The 23,832-nt window shown below is 43.2% G+C and overlaps 1 protein-coding gene across 7 annotated transcripts in view; it reads right to left on the minus strand.

Moving 5' to 3' along the window:
• cita (citron rho-interacting serine/threonine kinase a) overlaps window positions 1-23,832 on the minus strand; it is a 53,942-nt gene that overhangs the window by 21,223 nt on the left and 8,887 nt on the right. For all 7 annotated transcript variants that reach the window (XM_020487051.2, XM_031824508.1, XM_020487058.2 and 4 more), the window contains 12 exons: window positions 16,295-16,400; window positions 13,992-14,135; window positions 13,529-13,648; window positions 8,745-8,915; window positions 8,608-8,661; window positions 8,313-8,366; window positions 7,541-7,681; window positions 7,089-7,214; window positions 6,539-6,634; window positions 6,165-6,281; window positions 4,559-4,668; window positions 2,335-2,509 (listed from right to left, as the gene is read on the minus strand). In XM_020487051.2, the coding sequence (XP_020342640.2) occupies window positions 2,335-2,509; window positions 4,559-4,668; window positions 6,165-6,281; window positions 6,539-6,634; window positions 7,089-7,214; window positions 7,541-7,681; window positions 8,313-8,366; window positions 8,608-8,661; window positions 8,745-8,915; window positions 13,529-13,648; window positions 13,992-14,135; window positions 16,295-16,400 (1,414 nt within the window). The remainder of the gene's footprint in view (window positions 1-2,334; window positions 2,510-4,558; window positions 4,669-6,164; window positions 6,282-6,538; window positions 6,635-7,088; window positions 7,215-7,540; window positions 7,682-8,312; window positions 8,367-8,607; window positions 8,662-8,744; window positions 8,916-13,528; window positions 13,649-13,991; window positions 14,136-16,294; window positions 16,401-23,832) is intronic.

The raw sequence follows: 23,832 nt of genomic DNA on the forward strand, positions 1-23,832 counted from the left end.
AACACCAAAGGTTGACGGGTCAGAGGTTAAAGGGTCATGGCATTGCTTTGGATTTGATCGGATAATACAAGGGTCTGGGTAAATTAACTGCACCTTGTTTCATTAATTGTTTCTTTAGAACAGTGCTTGAGGTGAAATACTGTACCTTCGGAAAGTATTCAGACTTTTTCCACATTTTGTTAAGTTAGACTTATTCTAAAATGGATTTTAAAAATATAAAAAATCCTCAGCAATCTACACACAATACCCCATAATGACAAATCAAAAACAGGTTTAGACATTTTTGCTGATTTATTAAAAATAAAAAACAGAAATACCTTATTTAAATAGGTATTCAGCCCGTTTGCTAAGAGACTCAAAATTGAGCTCAGGTGCATACTGTTTCCATTGATCATCACTGAGATGTTTCTACAACTTGATTGGAGTCCACCTATGTTAAATTCTATTGATTGGACATGATTTGGAAAGACGCACACCTGTCTATATAAAAAGGTCCCACAGTTGACAGTGCATGTCAGAGCAAAAACCAAGCCATGAGGTCGAACGAATTGTCCATAGAGCTCAGAGACAGGATTGTGTCGAGGCACAGATCACGGGAAGGATACCAAAAACTTTCTGCAGCATTGAAGGCCCCCAAGAACACAGTGGCCTCCATCATTCTTAAATGGAAGAAGTTTGGAACCACCAAGACTCTTCCTAGAACTGGCCGCCCGACCAAACTGAGCAATCAGGGGAGAAGGGCCTTTGTCAGGGAGTTGACCAAGAACCTGATGGTCACTCTGACAGGGCTCAAGAGTGCTTCTGTGGAGATGGGAGAACCTTCCAGAAGGACAACCATCTCTGCAGCACTCCACCAATCAGGCCTTTATGGTAGAGTGACCAGACGGAAGCCACTCCTCAGTAAAATACACAAATGCCATCCCGCTTGGAGTTTACAAAAAGGCACCTAAAGGACTCTCAGACCATGAGAAACAATATTCTCTGGTCTGATGAAACCAAGATATTTGGCCTGAATGCCAAGTGTCGCGTCTAGAGAAAACCTGCACCATCCCAAGCATGGTGGTGGCAGCATCATGCTGTGGGGATGTTTTTCAGCAGCAGGGACTGGGAGACTAGTCAGGATTGAGGGAAAGATGAACGTAGCAAAGTATAGAGAGATGAAAACCTGCTCCAGAGCACTCCGGACCTCAGACTGGGTCGAAGGTTCATCTTCCAACAGGACAAATCTTTGAATGTCCTTGAGTGGCTCAGCCAGAGCCCGGGCTTAAACCCGATCTAACATTTCTGGAGAGACCTGAAAATAGCTGTACAGCAACGCTCCCCAGCTAACCTGACAGAGCTTGAGAGGATCTGCAGATGTGCCAAGCTTGTAGCGTTATACCCAAGAAGACTCAAGGCTCTAATTACTGCCAAAGGTGCTTAACAAAGTACAGAGTAAAGGGTCTGAATACTTATGTAAATGTCTTAATTCAGTGTTTAAGTTTGAATAAATTAGCAAAAATGTCTAAAAACCTGTTTTCTGCACAGTGGTCTAAAGCACTGCATTGCAGTGCTAGCTGTGACACTAGAGAACCTGGTTTGAGTCCAGGCTCTGTCGCAGCTGGCAGCGACTGGGAGACCCATGGGGCGGCTGGGATGTTCCTGTCCCATTGCGCACTAGCGACTCCTGTGGCAGGTCGGGCGCAATGCACGCTGACACGATCGCCAGGTGTACAGTGCTTCCTCCGACACATTGGTGCGGCTGGCTTCCGGGTTAAGCAGGCAATGTGTCAAGAAGCAGTGCGGCTTGACTGGGTTGTGTTTCGGAGGACGCACGTCTCTCGACCTTCACCTCTCCCAAGTCCGTAGGGAGTTGCAGCGATGGAAAAGGACTGTAACTACCAATTGGATACACGAAATTGGGGAGAAAAAGGGGCAAAATAACATACATTATAAAATGGGGTATTGTGTGCAGATTGATGAGGAATTATTTTTTTTTTTTAATCAATTTTAGAATGAGGCTGTAACGTAACAAAATGTGGAAAGGGGTTTGAATATTTTCCAAAGGCACTGTATTACTTGAAACTGAAGTTGCATGCAAGTAGCTGTGTGTAAATGCCAGCCAAAGTCAACACTTTTTGGGCTGGTTTCCCAGACACTGATTAAGCTTTGCCCTGGACAACAAAAGCAATTTCAAAAGCACAAATATGCTTCATTGTCTCAGCTTAATCAATGTCTGGGAAGCCAGCCCATAGTCTTACTGTGTACAATACAGGGGGCCCTTCTCTTTCCTGGCTTCTCCCCTATTTATCCAAATTCCCCTCTGGGGATCAATACATTTTATTCAACTCTGACCTCTCGGAGTCTGGTCTCCAGCTCCAGCAGACGGCTCCTCTTGCTTTGCTCCTGCTGACTCATTTTCTCAAGGTGCTCCTCCAGCTTGGCGTTCTGGGCCTCCAGCTTCCCCGCCTGGGACTCTAGGTAGAACTTCTGCTGCCTCAGCTCCGAGATCATCTCCTCCTGGGCTTTCCTGCCACAACCACAGTCAGACAGAGAGAGGGAGACCATTGAGGTTTCAACCAAAAAATGCATTCTTTGGGTAACAACAGTAAACTTGTCTGGTTACGTATGCAACTTTGGTTCTCTGAAGGGATAGGGTGGGAATTATATGATTTAAAGAGAACTGAGGGAGATGGAGTTTAGTTAGGTGTGGAGTCTTTTTTAATTTGGTTTTCTGGTGCTGTAATGGTGATGGCTGGTGTCAGTTCCGTCTCCTGTCTGTTTTGTTGACTTTGACTTTATGCATACAATATATGTAAAAATGTATGTGCAGTGCATAGAAGTGGTAGTACCAACTAATGAGCAACATAAAAAGGTGCCAACCAAAGGACCGTTTAGCATTTTGTCTGATCCCCAGGTATCCATGCAGGATGCAATTGCCACTAGCAGAGAAAGCCTAGCTAGCTACTCTGTCGAGAGGGGCTAGCTGGGGCAACAAGTCGGTGGGGGAGGAGACAGTAGTGGATTGAGGGGAATGGATTGTCCATAGCCGCTGCTCATCTCCATAAATGTTGCTGTGAACATAATGCAATGCTACATCAGACTGCTACAAGATCACCAACTCTTTGGTTTTGCTAGCCTGAGATTGCTAACCAAGGGAAGTCCTACACTATTGCACATGAAGGTTTAAAATGTTGTATTGTCCTGATAGATTGTAAGTTACTGTTTTATATCATTATATTCTCTTAGTATGAATATACCATTTTGATATATCCTTAGAGATAGAAATGAGAGTTAGGTTAAATCTCTGTGTATGAGAAGTGTAATTATGTAGTTGACTGCAGGAATGTGTTCTCCCGATAACTCAAGGCCTCTCCTGAATGATAAGCCTGTGATATGCACGGAGGAGCACAGAGACATCCTGGGTGATGGAAAAGTACTGAAGTACATCTTTGTGGAAGGGAGAGGGTGAGAGCTAAGTGTATTAATGGACACTGCACTGTATTGAATATATGTATTCAGCTGGTACATCTTCACTGAGTAAAAATGTGAAACATCACTCAGAGTTTCAAATCAAATCAAATCAAAATCAAATTAAATTAAATTTTATTTGTCACATACACATGGTTAGCAGATGTTAATGCGAGTGTAGCGAAATGCTTGTGCTTCTAGTTCCGACAATGCAGTAATAACGAACAAGTAATCTAACTAACAATTCCAAAAAAACGACTGTCTTATACACAGTGTAAGGGGATAAAGAATATGTACATAAGGATATATGAATGAGTGATGGTACAGAGCAGCATAGGCAAGATACAGTAGATGATATCGAGTACAGTATAACATATGAGATGAGTATGTAAACAAAGTGGCATAGTTAAAGTGGCTATTGATACATGTATTACATAAGGATGCAGTTGATGATATAGAGTACAGTATATACGTATGCATATGAGAGTGGTTTGGGATCATTGGTATGATAAATATGTTTATTTGTATAATGAGATATTGAGTTTCTTATCAGCCCTGTCCTAGCTGTTTATTATTTGTGTAACTTTGTCCTCAGGCGGGTATGTCTGTCTGGTGAGACTACGATTTGTGCCTAGTAGGTGTACTGCGTGGCCTGCTATGTTTATTGTCTTTTGAACCACTCCAAATAAGAAGTTCCCTCATGGGAAAATAAAGCTATTCTAAAGAGCGCCACACTGACATGTTTTTGTTCTGGATATAGATGCTACGGTTAGTACTCACACGTTTTTGTTCTGGGTATAGATGCTACGGTTAGTACTCACACGTTTTTGTTCTGGGTATAGATGCTACGGTTAGTACTCACACGTTTTTGTTCTGGGTATAGATGCTACGGTTAGTACTCACACGTTTTTGTTCTGGGTATAGATGCTACGGTTAGTACTCACCCGTTTTTGTTCTGGATATAGATGCTACGGTTAGTACTCACACGTTTTTGTTCTGGGTATAGATGCTACGGTTAGTACTCACATGTTTTTGTTCTGGGTATAGATGCTACGGTTAGTACTCACATGTTTTTGTTCTGGGTATAGATGCTACGGTTAGTACTCACATGTTTTTCTGAGTGTAGATGCTACTGTTAGCGGCTAACTTGTTGGCCTCAGAGAGCTCGGTGATCCGCTGCTCCAGATTCTTCATCTTGGAGTCCATGGCGTTGATGGTCTGGAAAAAGGGAATTGCAACACAAACAACACTTAGATCCATGAAATCAAATTAAGGATTTTTCCCCCACCTCCATTTCAATTTAAGGGAACATAATGTGAAAATTGTGCCATGGTGTGAATAATTGAGACATGGATGCAATGTGATTCTATCTATTTACGAATAAGCACGATTACAGCTTACGGATGTGGTAAAATGTATCAGCACCCTTGCAGTCTTTCTTCTAAAATAAGTTGACATTGAAAACTGTGGGTGTTTACACGAGTATATGTTTGCACAGGCAATGATTCTCGTTTACTGTGTAATCTCTCTCACCTGTGATAAGTTGCAGGTGCCTATAGGTAAAAAAATAGGCATCCAACCAGTTTTGAAAAGAAAAATACAGAACATCCTGCTCCATTGCACTCTAACGTAAAATGCAAGGGTGACAATATATTTGACCGCATTTGTACATCGCACACAAAAAGATGTGTTGATTGTTTATCATTTCCATGAAAATAGACATCTGGGAGAAAAACATTTTTGGTGGTTGAAATTTGTAGCCAGAGCCATATATTCAGACAGGGAGTAAATATAAAAGCCATATCATTAAATATATGGTTCTGAATGTAGCTACTGTAGAGCAATTTGACGGTAACGGTGTGATTGTGTATAGAGTTGTATGGTTCGTTTAACTTGGCAATCATTGGTTTTTGTTTTGACGTACATCTCAGTGTTGCTCTGTTACCGTGGACTTGCCCTGTACTGAAATGCTAAACTAATACATAGGCTAATGTTACATTCAGACCAAAAACCCTTTCTGTCAATGTCAAATGTTGTCTGGCTCTGATCATAAAGCCTATTAGCGGTAGATAACTCAAGTCTATCACGTTAACTAGATTATAGACTTAAGCTTGGACTTTGCAGTGACCCCATGTAATGGAATACTCCGAATTAAAATCGCAGTCTTGACAGCATTCCCTTCGACAAATTGAGTGGAGCGCCAAACAAAACAAACCAAAAAGAACTTAGCCCATAAACATGTCAGAGAATCTGTCCTCAAACAAACAAAAGCTGTGGCAGAAGTCTCGGAGGCTCTCGCCCACACGGCCCCATAATTGGGAGCCTAATTGGCTCACTGCTGTTCTATAACATGTAGCCTATGTGAGTCATACAATTTTCCCATCTCCTCTATTAGCTGCAGTCACCACATTGATATTGGCAGAGATTCCCCCCTCACAAAAAAACAAACAGTGTTGACTGTACTGCCCTGCAAGTTCTCTATGGAGAATCTACACAGCTCTGCGCAGCAATATAGTAAGGAACAGGCTACAATCAAAGAGCGCAGTCAATTAAAAAGTACAAAGCAAGTATGCTAGTTGACTTCTCCAGCTGCACCTTGTTTCACATCTTTCAGCACAGTTTCCATTCTTGAGCAGAACTGATAAGCCTGGCAGAGAGAAAGAAGTCAAACATATTGTATTAGTTATTAGTTATATTACTCCTTATGGCCTTACCGCTTTCTGTTCACTGAGGAGTTTACATTTCTCCCGGGCCTCTTCCTCGTGCTGGGCCCGTTTGGACTCCAGGCTCTCCTTGTCTGCCAGGTCCACCTTCATCTGGGCCTCCAGAACCTGGGCAGTGTTCAAAATGTTTTGAAACTGAGTAGTGCAATGCGAAGGTACTACCTGACCTTGTCCAATAAGAACACAGATGTATTTATTTCTGTTGCAAACTGTTTTGCTATGGTGTGCCCCAATCGAACAGTACACCTAGTTCAGGGGGACAGAGAAAGCCAAGTCCCTAGTACGCTCACTTGGCCACACTTTTCAATACATAAAGATATCCTTGAGACCATGATTTGCAGGCTGACTTAAAAAGTCCTCTCTACCTTAATTTTGTCCTCATAGAGCCTCTCCTTCTGGACCAGGTGAGCCTCCATCCGCTGGGCTGTTGACTGGGTTTCCCTCAAGTTCTCCTCCAGCTCCTGTACAAACAAACACACACACACACACACACACACCATATATCATGCAAGGTAACAACAAAGACCTACAAAATGAAACAACAAAATATGGATGAAAGCACTATCCACACTGTCACTCAGTCCATGACAGAGACACTTGCTTGGAAGAGCTGTTTATCCATGACACGGTGGTAGCGGTGGCCGTTCATGTTGGCATGCAGCCCGGGCCGGTGCGCGTCAAGAAAGACGTCGCCTGTGTGAGCCGTGGTTTCTTCGTGGCTCGTGACAGCAGGTGGGACATCCAAAGTGAGAGAAATGGGTGTGTGCATGCCATGGGGCAGCAAGCAGGACATTCCCTATGCGTGTGTGTGTGCATGCTTTAATCTATGCTCTAGGATAAAGGTAGTATAGAGAGGGATAGAGGAGTGGAGGGGGGGTCAGGGTATTAAGAGGGGACTTATCCCTTGGCTCTCACCAGGATCTTATCAGCCATCTGCTGGATCTGCTGGGATTTAGTCTGGATGTCATCCTTCAGCTTGTTCTCTCGTCGCTCCACCATCTCCAGACGCTTCACCTGGTTCTCCAGGGTCTTCCTGCCCTCCTGCAGGACACACAAGTTCTTAATAATACCCACATGACTGTCAACAACACTGAAATCAGTGGAGGCTGCTGAGGGGAGGATGACTCATAATAACGCCTGGAACGCAGTGAATGGAATGGCATCAAGCGCATAGAAACCATGTGTTTGATACCATTCCACTAATCCCGTTCCAGCCATAAACACGAGCCCGTCCTCCCCAATTAAGGTGCCACCAACCTCCTGTGACTGAAACACAGTACATGGATGTAACACAATAAATCATTACAATTCAAAACAAAAACTTTTTTTTTTTTTACATAAACACAACTACACATGAGCAACCGTACCTCGGTCTCTCTGAGACGTCGTCGAAGGGAGTCGCTGGGGTCGGCCTTGCCGCGCAGCCGCTCAAGCTCCTGCTCCAGACGTTCTTTAGCCTGCCGGATGTTCTGCAGCAGCTCTGTGGCTTCTGTACTGGCTTTCACCGCCTGGGGGTGAAGAGTCAAATTAGACATTGTGTGGAGACAACAAAGCCCATTAGGATTCATGCCTTTTTATTCCCAAGAACACAGGCAGCAAGGGCATGACACAATATAAATAAATGGCACTGCCATTTAGCCAAGAAACATTTGTACCCACAACTTCAGTGAACTGTGAATGTCAATGACTGATTACATCAGAAGCTAATCAAAGCTACAGTTGAAGTCAGAAGTTTACATACACCTGAGCCAATTACATTTTCACAAATCAGTCAGTTATGATCACCACTTTATTTTAAGAAAGTGAAATGTCAGAATAATAGTCGAGAGAATGATTTATTTCAGCTTTTATTTCTTTCATCACATTCCCAGTGGGACAGAAGTTTACAAAGTAGATGTCCTAACCGACTTGCCAAAACTATAGTTTGTTAACAAGAAATTTGTGGAGTGGTTCAAAAACGAGTTTTAATGACTCCAACCTAAGTGTATGTAAACTTCCGACTTCAACTGTATGTGCCTATTGGACCACAGTGGTGACAGCTGATGACTAACCATTCATTTGGGCTCACGAAGCTATTCTACGGTGACATCCAGGACCCCTGTGTGTGTGTGCGCGCGCTATGTACTTTAGAAAATATACCTTGGAGAGTTTGTCTTGGAGTTCCAGGATTTTCACTTGCTGTTCCGCATTGGTCTGAAAAACAGTATGAAAGATTAGCTGACTGTAATGTCAATGTGTGAAATGTATCTATTAATAATGGGACCTAATCTCTGCAGAAGGCTGAGGCCAAAACGCATCAGTGCAAGGCAATACATCAATTATTGATATTATCCATTTCATTCTCTATGGGACTATACAAAACGACGATTCGACACCCAAAGATTTTTTGAAGAGTAATCCACAATACAGTTCACCCATGGACAGGACGGCATACCTTCTCCAGTTTGGAAAGGAGCTCCTCCACCTCAGCTTTACCCTGCTCCTTCGCCTTGGGGACAGAAATCCGACATGTTAGCATTCAGACTGCACCTGCATTCACCTCCATGGAGGTCCTACTCAGTATTCACACACCTTCTGGATCCTCTGCTGGTAGTCCACAGCCTTCCTCTTGAGCTCCTCGCTGGTGTTCCGGGAGTCTCGGAGCTCTGACTCATACAGGTCACTACGGCGCCTGGCGGCAGACAAGTCCTCCTCCAGCTGCCGGATGGTGACCTGCATCTCCTCCAGCTGGGCATGGTACTCCTACGGCCGGGCGCACAGAGAAAAACAAGGGTTCAGGGTGTGCGTGTCTGTCTCCTCTAGCTAGGCATTATACTCCTGGAGCACAGGGAAATGTATGCAGGCCAAGATGAACATATTCTGGGCCCCTGGGAATTAAAGTCTCATGAATTTGTGTGTGTGTGTGTGTGTGTGTGTGTGTGTGTGTGTGTGTGTGTGTGTGTGTGTGTGTGTGTGACTGGCTCATCATTTCTGCGGAGTTGTCGTGGAGGATTCTAAAATATTTTATAATTACTATAATGACATCCACTCTTCAGGACGGAAAACATCATCCTTATAATCATCACAACGTCAAAATAAAAATCCTCTTTAGTCTTTTCCCCTTCATGATTCACACATACCCGCTTCTAATAATATTGTTGATAATATCCGACAAGAGCTGGCTTGTTATACTAACAGCAGTAGAATGAGCCTCTCATTGAGACGGTGGGGTTAAAAGCCTCTTACCTGCCGCTCTATAGTATATGAGCATGTGGAGAGGATGAATCACAGACAAAGAGAGGCTTACTAAGCCTGCTGATCCCTACTCTGGGTGTGGAACACTCTCTCACACGGCTGCCTGCCTCAGAGGGCATCAATCACTGGCTCCTAGACCAATCACTGGCTCCTAGACCACAGACAATCACCCAGAGATTCACACCAGACCAGAGAGTTAGAGACTGCAGAGGTACGCTAGGCTAGTTTCTACAAAGGATTTTGTGTGTGTGTGTGGGCCTCCTTGTATCTTTGTTTAAAGGGACACAGAGTAATAAATATAATACATGCCATTTAGCAGACACATTTATGCATAGCGACTTACAGTCATGTGTGCAACATTTTACATATGGGTGTCCCGGGAATCAGACCCACTACCCTGGCATTACAATTGCCATGCTCTACCAACTGAGCTACGAAGTAGTGATGGGGGGGGAATACATAAATACCGTTGCATATCTGGATATTATTTTTTACGATATATCGTATTGTTTTGACTATGTCACAATATTATTTTTGCTAGTTGGCTGTACCTTTACCAAAACTCGGAGTCAATTTGTTTTCAGAGATTTCATTTCCATGACTGATCAAAACGTGTTCCCTTATCCCTCTGCAGCAGACATATGGTTAGCAAAATGTTCAGAACATCGAATCGCAATAAAATCACAGTATCGAATCCCAAAACATATAAAATCGTGAGAGTCGCAATACATACTGTATCGGTACCTAAGTATCATGATAATATTGCGAGGTCCATGGCAATTCCCAGCTCTACTACAAAGGACCGCATAATAAAGCCATACTCTCTATGACAAAGTGTGTGGGTATGTGCCTCATTTGTCGACCAGTATTTACGTGAAGGGTCACAGAATAAGGTAATAAAGACAATGATACTGTACAGTTCGTGATGAGTGCAATAATACTGTATTAAAGAGCATATATACTGTATTAAAGAGCACATATACTGTATTAAAGAGCACATCCAGCTCCCGAGTGGCGCAGCGGTCTAAGGCACTGCATTTCAGGAGGAGTGACTACAGACCCTGGTTTGATCCTGGGCTATATCCCATCCGGCTGTGAGCGGGAGTCCCATAGGGCAGCACACAATTGGCCCAGCGTCGTCCGGGTTAGGGGAGGGTTAGGCCGTTGTAGGCAGTCATTGAAAAGTAAGAATTTGCTCTTAAATGATTTGCCTAGTTAAATGAAAGGTAAAAAAAAAATGCATTATGCATTGCAAATATGAAAAGGGATTCTGTATGATGACCTTACAATGTAGATATGAGAGAGTGGAAAAGTAACACTGGACTGGCTAGGCCCAGGCTAAAAAATGAACTAAGGTGCTCAATGACCATTCAGTGCTTGCAGGATGTTACATTATTTTTTTCGCCTTTATTATACCAGGTAGGCAAGTTGAGAACAAGTTCTCATTTACAACGGCGACCTGGTCAAGATAAAGCAAAGCAGTGCAACACAAACAGAGTTACACATGGAATAAACAAACAAACAAAACAAAAACAGTCAATAACAAAATAGAAAAAATCTATATACAGTGTGTGCAAATGAGGTAAGGTTAGGTCACTACCGCAATAAATAGGCCGTAGTGACAAAGTAATTACAATATAGCAATTAAACACTGGAGTGATAGATGTGCAGAAGATGAATGTGCAAGTACAGATACTGGGGTGCAAAGGAGACAAAAAATAAATAACAATATGGGGATGAGATTGTTGGATGGGCTATTTACAGATGGGCTATGTACAGGTGCAATGATCTGTGAGCTGCTCTGACAGCTGATGCTTAAAGTTAGCGCTCCAGCTTCAGTGATTTTTGCAATTTGTTCCAGTCATTGGCAGCAGAGAACTGGAGGGAAAGGCAGCCAAAGGAAGAATTGGCTTTGGGGGTGACCAGTGAAATATACCTGTTGGAGCGCGTGCTACGGGGGGGTGCTGCTATGGTGACCAGTGAGCTGAGATAAGGCGGGGCTTTACCAAGCACAGACTTATAGATGACCAGGGGCCAGTGGGTTTGGTGGGGAATGTGAAGCGAGGGCCAGCCAACAAGAGCATACAGGTCGCAGTGGTGGGTAGTATATGGGGCTTTGGTGACAAAACTGATGGCACTGTGATAGACTGCATCCAATTTGCTGAGTAGAGTGTTGGGAGGCTATTTTGTAAATGACATCGCCGAAGTCAAGGATCGGTAGGATAGTCAGTTTTACGAGGGTATGTTTGGCAGCATGAGTGAAGGATGCTTTGTTTGCGAAATAGGAAGACGATTCTAGATTTAATTTTGGATTGGAGATACTTAGTGTGAGTTTGTAGTTGTCCACATATTCTAAGTCAGAACCGTCCAGTGTAGTGATGCTGGACAGGCGGGCAGGTGCGGGCAGCGATCGGTTGAAGAGCATGCATTTAGTTTTACTTGCATTTAAGAGCAGTTGGAGGCCACGGAAGGAGAGTTGTACTGCATTGAAGCTCGTCTGGAGTTTTGTTAACACAGTGTCCAAAGAAGGGCCAGAAGTATACAGAATGGTGGCATCTGCGTAGAGGTGGATCAGAGAATCACCAGCAGCAAGAGCGACATCAATGATGTATACAGAGAAAAGAGTCCGCCCGAGAATTGAACCCTGTGGCACCCCCATAGAGACGGCCAGAGGTCTGGACAACAGCCCCTCCAAGTTGACACACTGAACTCTGTCTGAGAAGTAGGTGGTGAACCAGGCGAGGCAGTCATTTGAGAAGCCAAGGCTATTGAGTCTGCCGATAAGAATGTGGTGATTGACAAGAGTCGAAAGCCTTGGCCAGGTCAATGAATACAGCTACACAGTATTGTCTTTTATCGATGGCGGTTATGATATTGTTTAGGACCTTGAGCGTGGCTGAGGTGCACCCATGACCAGCTCGGGAACCAGATTGTATAGCGGAGAAGGTACGGTGGGATTCGAAATGGTCGGTGATCTGTTTGTTAACTTGGCTTTCGAAGACCTTGGAAAGGCAAGGTAGGGCATACATAGGTCTGTAACAGTTTGGGTCTAGAGTGTCTCCCCTTTTGAAGAGGGGGATGACCGCGGCAGCTTTCCAATCTTTGGGGATCTCAGACGATACAAAAGAGGTTGAACAGGCTAGTAATAGGGGTTGCAACAATTGCGGCAGATAATTTTAGAAAGAGAGGGTCCAGATTGTCTAGCCCAGCTGATTTGCAGGGGTCCAGATTTTGTAGATCTTTCAGAACATCAGCCATCTGAATTTGGGTGAAGGAGAAATGGGGGAGGCTTGGGCAAGTTGCTATGGGGGGTGCAGGGCTGTTGACCGGGGTAGGGGTAGCCAGGCGGAAAGCATGGCCAGCCGTAGAAAAATGCTTACTCTCAATTATCGTGGATTTATCGGTGGTGACAGTGTTTCCTAGCCTCAGGGCAGTAGGCAGCTGGGAGGAGGTGCTCTTATTCTCCATGGACTTACAGTGTCCCAGAACGTTTTGGAGTTTGTGCTACAGGAAGCAAATTTCTGTTTGAAAAAGCTAGCCTTTGCTTTCCTAACTGCCTGGGTATATTGGTTCCTAACTTCCCTGAAATGCAAGAGTCCTGATCATAGACATAGGAGTAAATTGTCTGTGTTCTAGATTTTGGGAAGGTCTACAAAATGGCGTTTCCCTTACTAGAACCTCTAGAGGACATGTCTTGAGTTTGGGACACAACTTTAGTTGTGTGACGCATACAATTCAGAAAGGCAGAGGGTTAGTTAGTATGTTTGGTGTAGTATGTATCAAAGATCAGTTTTGGCCTTTCACATCATGACTTGATCCAACTCATACTCTGCAGGGCTCTATGCTGACTTGTTTTTACAAGGAACACGTGTGCAGCTAAGTTGGAAGATGTAGGTGCACAATTAAAAATATTTGCGATATTAGACATAGCTTCTAAAATACAATTCCATTCCGCACAGCAAAGTATTTTGGCGCATTTGCAAGTAAAATGGTTGCACATTAGAGCCCTGCTCTCGCATGCTTGATACGTACGGCCATCTGGGTGAAAACTCAGTAAGCATGCGGTTCACTGGTAAGGAAGGGGTTGATGTAGTGAAGACAAAGTTGAAGTGTGATTCTACCTGCTCCTTGATCTCCTGCAGCTTGCTGCTTTGCTCTCTGATGTCATGCAGCAGCTGCAGAGCCTTGTCATCCTCCTGAGACACCTCCACACGGGCTGCCTCCAGGCTGCGCTTTAAGCTCTGTGGTAACACACGCACAAATAACACACGCACACACAGTAAATAAATCACAACGCATTCAAATATATCACCCTATAATGCGGTAGGTCTACTCTAATCAAATGAAGAAATGCATGACGACACCGCATTATCATCAGTCATGCATATACTAAACTATATGGGACACATTAACAAGGTTGTAATGACAAAAAAGAATGTAAGAGACACTCCACTGTCCAATATGCACTCAACTGTGTTGATATGCAACTAGATATTTGAACACAGAGTTAACACATTACTTTTCTAGCAAAATGGCTGTAACCGTAAGGATAGTTTGGATGGACACATGGCATTAGGTACTCACACTGCACTCAGTGATGTAGGTGGCCAGGTCCTGCTCCAGGATGGTCCTCTGGTTCTCAGAGGCTTTGAGCTCCACATCCTTTTGGTGCAGAACTGACTCCAGGTCAGTCATCTTGCGCTGAAACCTAGAGATCTCCTGCTCCATCTAGGAAGGAAGCCACAAGGGACACCGAAGCTAGCTATTATACTGTGACTCAAAGGTTTATTTTTCAGAGTTGTACAGTGGGTAGAACAAGTATTTGATACACTGCCGATTTGGCAGGTTTTCCTACTTACAAAGCATGTAGAGGTCTGTAATTTTTATCATAGGTACACTTCAACTGTGAATGACGGAATCCAGAAAATCACATTGTATGATTTTTAAGTAATTAATTTGCATGACATAAGTATTTGATCACCTACCAACCAGTAAGAATTCCGGCTCTCACAGACCTGTTCGTTTTTCTTTAAGAAGCCCTCCTGTTCTCCACTCATTACCTGTATTAACTGCACCTGTTTCAACTCGTTACCTGTATAGAAGACACCTGTCTACACACTCAATCAAACAGACTCCAACCTCTCCACAATGGCCAAGACCAGAGAGCTGTGTAAGGACATCAGGGATAAAATTGTAGACCTGCACAAGGCTGGGATGGGCTACAGGACAATAGGCAAGCAGCTTGGTGACAAGGCAACAACTGTTAGCGCAATTATTAGAAAATGGAAGTTCAAGATGACAGTCAATCACCCTCGGTCTGGGGCTCCATGCAAGATCTCACCTCGTGGGGCATCAATGATCATGAGGAAGGTGAGGGATCAGCCCAGAACTACACAGCAGGACCTGGTCAATGACCTGAAGAGAGCTGGGACCACAGTCTCAAAGAAAACCATTAGTAACACACTACGCCGTCATGGATTAAAATCCTGCAGCGCACACAAGGTCCCCCTGCTCAAGCCAGCGCATGTCCAGGCCCGTCTGAAGTTTGCCAATGACCATCTGGATGATCCAGAGGAGGAATGGGAGAAGGTCATGTGGTCTGATGAGACAAAAATATAGCTTTTTGTCTAAACTCCACTCGCCGTGTTTGGAGGAAGAAGAAGGATGAGTACAAACCCAAGAACACCATCCCAACCGTGAAGCATGGAGGTGGAAACATCATTCTTTGAGGATGCTTTTCTGCAAAGGGGACAGGACGACTGCACCGTATGGAGGGGAGGATGGATGGGGCTATGTATCGCGAGATCTTGGCCAACAACCTCCTTCCCTCAGTAAGAGCATTGAAGATGGGTCGTGGCTGGGTCTTCCAGCATGACAACGACCCGAAACCCACAGCCAGGGCAACTAAGGAGTGGCTCCGTAAGAAGCATCTCAAGGTCCTGGAGTGGCCTAGCCAGTCTCCAGACATGAACCCATTAGAAAATCTTTGGAGGGAGCTGAAAGTCCGTATTGCCCAGCGACAGCCCCAAAACCTGAAGGATCTGGAGAAGGTCTGAATGGAGGAGTGGGCCAAAATCCCTGCTGCAGTGTGTGCAAACCTGGTCAAGAACTACAGGAAACGTATGATCTCTGTAATTGCAAACAAAGGTTTCTGTACCAAATATTAGGTTCTGCTTTATCAAATACGTATGTCATGCAATAAAATGCAAATTAATTACTTAAAAATCATACAATGTGATTTTCTAGATTTTTGTTTTAGATTCCGTCTCACAGTTGAAGTGTACCTATGATAAAAATTACAGTCCTCTACATGCTATGTAAGTAGGAAAAGCTGCAAAATCGTCAGTGTATCAAATACTTGTTCTCCCCACTGTATATAGAAATGTTTATTTCTCAGAGTTGTACACATTTTGTCAAATGAGACGAGATAGTCACTCAAAAGGAGTTCAACGTTTGCCCCATGTCATGGTAAATGCCACAAGAGATCTCCTGCCCCATCTGTTAATCAATACATAATTAATTAACAGTAATGAATTGGGTTAAAAAGCAGATTTTTTACTATATTGGTTATTATAGCACTCAAATCAATATCCATCTAGAGAGTATGCCATGCATATGCTACGCTGACGTATGGACCTTGAAACTCCACGACAACCTCCTAATTCTCTCGGATTCCAATGAGATATTTCAATAAGATCATCATTTAAAAATCAGTGTGTAAAAACAACTCATCGGAGAAGGTGAATACTGTTGGAGTGTCAAGATTTGTTTACATGCAGGTTAAATAGTGCCTGGAGACTTTAGATATAGACCACCATTCAGAATCATTTACATGTGGCCCATTTCCAGGAAATAAATAAATAATAATAAATTAGGCAGCACAGTACCTTGTGACATTTGTCTTGAGTTTCTTGAAGTTCTTTGCTTTTAATATGAAGCTTTTTCTCCATGGAGTTGGTTTTGGCAGGAGAGTTGAGGCCTGAAGCCACTGACCTGGGACAAGGCATATGGGAGAACACATTCATTGCACCATTCTGACAAAACATTCACATCTCATTTTGAATTGAATGCAAAGGGTTGTGCTCCACGAGTTTGACAAATATGTCAGATTCTAACTGGCATTCAATAGTTTCTTCAATCCAGACTATAGGCCATTGACTAGGCTATTACATGACTGCAATTCAAGTTCAATAATAACACATTTTTAATGCCATTTAATTCAAAGCAACTAGGCCCATTTCTCTTCTCAATATAATTTGGTACAATGACTGTCTATCTTGACTACGTTGAGTCAAACTGAAAAGTTAAATTGGATTTGGCAGACAATGACTTTGAAGTCAATCCTCATGCTTAGAGGCTTAGTTTGTGGCAATAAGATGAGGGATGATTAACGTAGTAATCAAGATATTAATTAAGATATTAAAGGGAAGTTACAATAAATCAACCGCTTGAATTTGTAGGATGGAACAATTCCCTTGAGAAAAACAAGTGACGTTATTATCATAACCCCCAAAACAATGAACCCTATGTTTTTGTTGGCAAATGACTAAACACATGATGTTTAGGCCTACCTCTTTAAGCTCTATTTTAAAATTGAAGGCTAATCTTGCTCCCAGTGTCTTACCTTCACCGCTACAGATACAGTAGGCTATATCAGAGAAATGAAGTGCTATGTATAAATCTCATGAAATGCACAGGGATATTGATCCATTGTTCACATGTCACTTTTCTGGCCAGCTCTGATGGAAAACATGTTTTTATAGCTTTCATCAAAAAGGATTATGTTTGAACCATTTGTATTTCCTGTTACAGAATGTATTTCCCTGATTACTATATAAAAGCTGTGAGTAAACAGGTTTCCATCCAACCGTTTTACGCAAGTAAAGTACATGTCAGGTAACAAAATGCCACGACGGGCCTGATGGAAAGCACAAATTTGTTGTTAAACTTGCCAAATGTAGAAAAGTTAAGAACTACACTACCGGTCAAAAGTTTTAGAACACCTACTCATTCAAGGGTTTTTCTTTATTTTTACTATATTGTAGAAATAGTGAAGACCCCAAAACTATGAACACATATGGAATCATGCAGTAACCAAAATATTTTATATTTGAGATTCTTCAAATAGCCACCCTTTGCCTTGATGACCGCATTGCACACTCTTGGCATTCTCTCAGCCAGCTTCAACTGGAATGCTTTTTCAACAGTCTTCACTCCGCGGTCCGACTCATCCCAAACCATCTCAATTTGGAGGAGGTCGGGGGATTGTGGAGGCCAGGTCATCTGATGCAGCACACCATCACTCTCCTTGGTAAAAAATAGCCCCAAATCAAATCAAATTTTATTTGTCACATACACATGGTTAGCAGATGCGAGTGTAGCGAAATGCTTGTGCTTCTAGTTCCGACAATGCAGTAATAACCAACAAGTAATCTAACTAACAATTCCAAAACTACTGTCTTATACACACAAGTGTAAGGGGATAAAGAATATGTACATAAAGATATATGAATGAGTGATGGTACAGAGCGGCATAGGCAAGATACAGTAGATGGTATCGAGTACAGTATATACATATGAGATGAGTATGTAAACAAAGTGGCATAGTTAAAGTGGCTAGTGATACATGTATTACATAAAGATGCAGTAGATGATATAGAGTACAGTATATACGTATACATATGACTTGAATAATGTAGGGTATGTAAACATTATATTAGGTAGCATTGTTTAAAGTGGCTAGTGATATATTTTACATAATTTCCCATCACTTCCCATTATTAAAGTGGCTGGAGTTGAGTCAGTGTGTTGGCAGCAGCCACTCAATGTTAGTGGTGGCTGTTTAACAGTCTGATGGCCTTGAGATAGAAGCTGTTTTTCAGTCTCTCTGTCCCAGCTTTGATGCACCTGTACTGACCTCGCCTTCTGGATGATAGCGGGGTGAACAGGCAGTGGCTCGGGTGGTTGTTGTCCTTGATGATCTTTATGGCCTTCCTGTAACATCGGGTGGTGTAGGTGTCCTGGAGGGCAGGTAGTTTGCCCCCGGTGATGCGTTGTGCAGACCTCACTACCCTCTGGAGAGCCTTACGGTTGTGGGCGGAGCAGTTGCCGTACCAGGCGGTGATACAGCCTGCCAGGATGCTCTCGATTGTGCATCTGTAGAAGTTTGTGAGTGCTTTTGGTGACAAGCCGAATTTCTTCAGCCTCCTGAGGTTGAAGAGGCGCTGCTGCGCCTTCTTCACGATGCTGTCCGTGTGGGTGGACCAATTCAGTTTGTCTGTGATGTGTATGCCGAGGAACTTAAAACTTGCTACCCTCTCCACTACTGTTCCATCGATGTGGATAGGGGGGTGTTCCCTCTGCTGTTTCCTGAAGTCCACAATCATCTCCTTAGTTTTGTTGACGTTGAGTGTGAGGTTATTTTCCTGACACCACACTCCGAGGGCCCTCACCTCCTCCCTGTAGGCCGCCTCGTCGTTGTTGGTAATCAAGCCTACCACTATTGTGTCGTCCGCAAACTTGATGATTGAGTTGGAGGCGTGCGTGGCCACGCAGTCGTGGGTGAACAGGGAGTACAGGAGAGGGCTCAGAACGCACCCTTGTGGGGCTCCAGTGTTGAGGATCAGCGGGGTGGAGATGTTGTTGCCTACCCTCACCACCTGGGGACGGCCCGCCAGGAAGTCCAGTACCCAGTTGCACAGGGCGGGGTCGAGACCCAGGGTCTCGAGCTTGATGACGAGCTTGGAGGGTACTATGGTGTTAAATGCCGAGCTGTAGTCGATGAACAGCATTCTCACATAGGTATTCCTCTTGTCCAGGTGGGTTAGGGCAATGTGCAGTGTGGTTGAGATTGCATCGTCTGTGGACCTATTTGGGCGGTAAGCAAATTGGAGTGGGTCTAGGGTGTCAGGTAGGGTGGAGGTGATATGGTCCTTGACTAGCCCGTACACAGCCTGGAGTTGTGTTGGGTTATTGTCCTGTTGAAAAACAAATGATAGTCCCACTAAGCCGAAACCAGAGGGGATGGCGTATCGCTGCAGAATGCTGTGGTAGCCATGCTGGTTAAGTGCGCCTTGAATTCTAAATAAATCATAGACAGTGTTCCCAGAAAAGCACCCCCACACCATAACCCTTCCTCCATGCTTTATGGTGGGAAAACACATAAGGAGATCATCCGTTCACCCACACCGCGCCTCACAAATGACACAGTGGTTGGAACCAAAAAACTCACATTTGGACTCGAGACCAAAGGACAAATTTCCACCGGTCTAATGTCCAATGCTCGTGTTTCTTGGCCCAAGCAAGTCTCCTCTTCTTTTTTTATTTAATTTTTTATTTCACCTTTATTTAACCAGGTAGGCTAGTTGAGAACACCTTTATTTAACCAGGTAGGCTAGTTGAGAACACCTTTATTTAACCAGGTAGGCTAGTTGAGAACACCTTTATTTAACCAGGTAGGCTAGTTGAGAACAAGTTATCATTTGCAACTGAGACCTGGCCAAGATAAAGCATAATGGTGTCCTTTAGTAGTGGTTTCTTTGCAGCAATTCGAACAAGGCCTGATACACACAGTCTCCTCTGAACAGATGAGGTTAAGATGTGTATGTTACTTGAACTCTGTGAAGCATTTATTTGGGCTGCAATTTCTGAGGCTGGTAACTCTAACAAACTTATCCTCTGCAGCAGAGGTAACTCTGGGTCTTCCATTCCTGTGGCAGTCCTCATGAGAGCCAATTTAATCATAGTACTTGATGGTTTTTGCAACTGCACTTGAAGAAACTTTCAAAGTTCTTGAAAATGTCCGTATTGACTGACCTTCATGTCTTAAAGTAATGATGGACTGTCGTTTATCTTTGCTTATTTGAGCTGTTCTTGCCATAATCTGGACTTGGGCTTTTACCAAATAGGGCCATCTTCTGTATACCCTCCTACCTTATCACAACACAACTGATTGGCTCAAACGGATGAAGAAGGAAAGAAATTCCACAAATTAACTTCTAAGAAGGCACATCTGTTAATTGAAATGCATTCCTGGTGACTACCTCATGAAGCTGGTTGAGAGAATGCCAAGAGTGTGCTAAGCTGTCATCAAGGCAAAAGGTGAATATTTGAAGAAACTCAAATATAAAATATATTTTGATTTGTTTAACACTTTTTTGGTTACCTCATGATTCCATATGTGTGATTTCATAGTGTTGACGTTTTAACTATTATTATACAATGTAGAAAATAATAAAAAGAAAGAAAAATCCTCAAATGAGAGGTGTTCTAAAAACTTTGACTGGTACTGTGTGACCTTCACCACAATTTGCTGTGTTCCAGCCTGAATTAAACATTACTTGAGACTTTGTATATTGTAATTTAAAAAATAATGAGGAAAAGTTCAAATGTCTTCGGTCAAAAAGTATTCAACCCCTTTGTGATGGCAAGCCTAAATAAATTCAGGAGTTTTTTTAATTAACAATTTGCATGGACTCTGTGCAATAACAGTGTTTAACATGATTTTTGAATGAATACCTCATCTCTGTACCCCTCCCCACACACAATTATCTGTAAGGTCTCTCAGTTGAGCAGTGTATTTCAAACCTAGATTACACCACAAAGACAAAGGAGGTTTTCCAATGCCTCAAAGAAGGGCACCTATTGGTGAAGTTATTAAATACACTTTGGATGGTGTATCAAATCACCCAGTCACTACAAATACAGGCGCCCTTAACTTAGTTGCCGGAGAGGAAGGACATCGCTCATGGATTTTACCATGAGGCCAATGGTGACTTTAAAACAGTTAATGGCTGTGATACAAGAAAACTGAGGATGGATCAACAACATTGTAGTTACTCCACAATACTAACCTAAACCTAAGTGAAACGAAGGAAGCCTGTACAGAATAAAAATGTTAATCCCACTTTGTAAGAACAAAATGTGGAAAAAGTTGTGTGAATACTTTCTGAAAGCACTGTATGTTGTGTGGTCCATGTAGTTTATGAGGCTACACTTTTCACAGTTTGGTGAAAGTGCAAGGTGATGAACTTGATTCTCCTTTCCAATAAAAATCGAGGGTCTTATTCTGATGACAGGTCCTTGGCTGCAGTTTGTCAAACCTTTTTGTTCATAAAAATATCATCATGTAGGCTATCTGCACTGTATCTGCAAGCGGTTGGCTAGAGCACACGTGCCAAGACCAAGTAGAAGGAATTGTCCGTATCGTCCCGAGATGGAAGTGTGTACAGGCACAGATATGGGTACCAAAACAAAGGTCCCAAAGAACACAGTGGCCTCCATCATTCTTAAATGGAAGAAGTTTGGAGCCACCAGAACTGTTCCTAGAGCTGACCGCCCGGCAAAACTGAGCAATGGGGGGGGAAAGAGCCTTGGTCAGGGAGTTGACCCGATGGTCACTCAGACAGGGCTCCAGAGTTCCTCTGTCGAGATGGGAGAACCTTCCAGAAGGACAACCATCTTTGCAGCACTCCACCAATCAGACCTTTATTGTAGACCGGCCAGACTAAAGCCATTCCTAAAAGGCACATGACAGACCGCTTGGGGGAGTCTCAGACCATATGAAACAAGATTCTCTGTTCTGATGAAACCAAGATTGAACTCTTTGGCTTGAATGCCAAGCGTCACGTCTGGAGGAAACCTGGCACCATCCCTACGGTGAAGCATGATGGTGACAGTATTGTGCTGTGGGGATGTTCTTCAACGGAAGGAACGGGGAGACTAGTCCGGAGCGAGGGAAAGATGAACAAAGCAAAGTACAGAGAGATCCTTGATGAAAACCTGCTCCAGAGCGCTCAGGACCACAGACTGGGACGAAGGTTCACCTTCCAACAGGACAACGCAGGAGTGGCTTTGGGACAAGTCTTTGAATGTCCTTAAGTGGCCCAGCCAGAGCCCAGACTTGAACCTGATCGAACATCTCTGGAGAGACCTGAAAATAGCTGTGCAGCGACCCTGCCCATCCAACCTGACAGAGCTTAAGAGGATCTGCAGAGAAGAATGGGAGAAACTCCCCAAATATAGATGTCAAGCTTGTAGCATCATACCCAAGAACTCTCAAGGATGTAATCACTGCCAAAAGTGCTTCAACAAAGTACTGAGTAAAAAGTCTGAATACTTATGTAAATGTCATATTTCAGTTTTATAACTGTTTTAAAAATTAAATCATTTGCAAATATTTCAAAAATATGTTTTTTGCTTTGTCATTATGGGGTATTGTGTGTAGATTGATGAGGGGGAAAACTATGTAATCCATTTTAAAATAAGGCTATAACATAATTGTTTTGTGAAAAGTCAAGGGGTCTGAACACTTTCTGCGTGACAAAACCATCTGAATTGAAAATGGGTTTCCATCGGATTTAACTTGTAGTCGGTACATAGGAATTTTGCCGAAAAAGTTATTTTCATGTCCACTATGTCATTACGCACAGCCTTTTATCCGCAACAAGTCAATGTCTAGCAATCACAGAATCATGTTTACATAACGACATATGGTCCGACAAAACAAACCATGAGAAAAATTGCAATGTCAACACAACAGCACATTTCCTAGAGCGCTCAGGACCACCATTACATGAGTACAGATTGAAACGGACAGATACATTGAAATGCCAAAAACACAGGTACATGACATAACACGCATCCACAAAAATCAGCACCAGTTTTCCTTGAATGCGTACTGAGCAACATACTTCCCTCATCATCACAATGCCCCTGGGAGAGACGGTGGCTGGCGAACAGCAAAACATACAGGATGGGCATCACTGCCTCCATCACACTGTGCAGAGATCATAGATCAACAGCCAGCGCTGGCTGCATTTTCATAGATAGCCAGGATGGATGGCTGGGCAGGCTCTGTGTGGTTACATGTTAGCACTTGTCAGCTACAGGAGCACCCATCTGCTTCCACTATGCTAAACAAATGACCATTTGCCTGGATTGCTCTGCATTTTCCCCTAATTGGGCTTAATGAGCAGTTTAATATACAACAAGCCCTCATATGTTAACACAATCAGCTTCTGTGTCTTGTTTGCGCTGCTTGTTTGGTACCATTAAAAGCAGTGCAAAAAATGAAACCAAAAACAGATCACCGTGTCTTATGGAGATGCAGTATCGTGGGAGAGAAAATAAAATATATGAATGTAAAAATAGGGAGGAGAGAGAGAACGAGAGCGCGAGAAAGAGAGAAAAAGAGAGACATACAGAGATGGGTCAAAAAAACATCCGCGTTTCCATAGAAATACATTCTCTCCACCAATCTGCATCCTTCCTTTCTCTGACTAATCTAATCTGCCTTTTGTTTAATATTTTTTGTGCTCCTTTTCTTCTTTCTGTTCCTTTTCTGCATCATCACCCACAGATTCTGCAATTAACCTGCCACAGGGAACAGTCAGTGCTAGAAATCAACCAGGGGCAACATTATTAG

This window comes from Oncorhynchus kisutch, linkage group LG1 (genome assembly GCF_002021735.2).
Source record: "Oncorhynchus kisutch isolate 150728-3 linkage group LG1, Okis_V2, whole genome shotgun sequence".
NCBI lineage: Eukaryota > Metazoa > Chordata > Actinopteri > Salmoniformes > Salmonidae > Oncorhynchus > Oncorhynchus kisutch.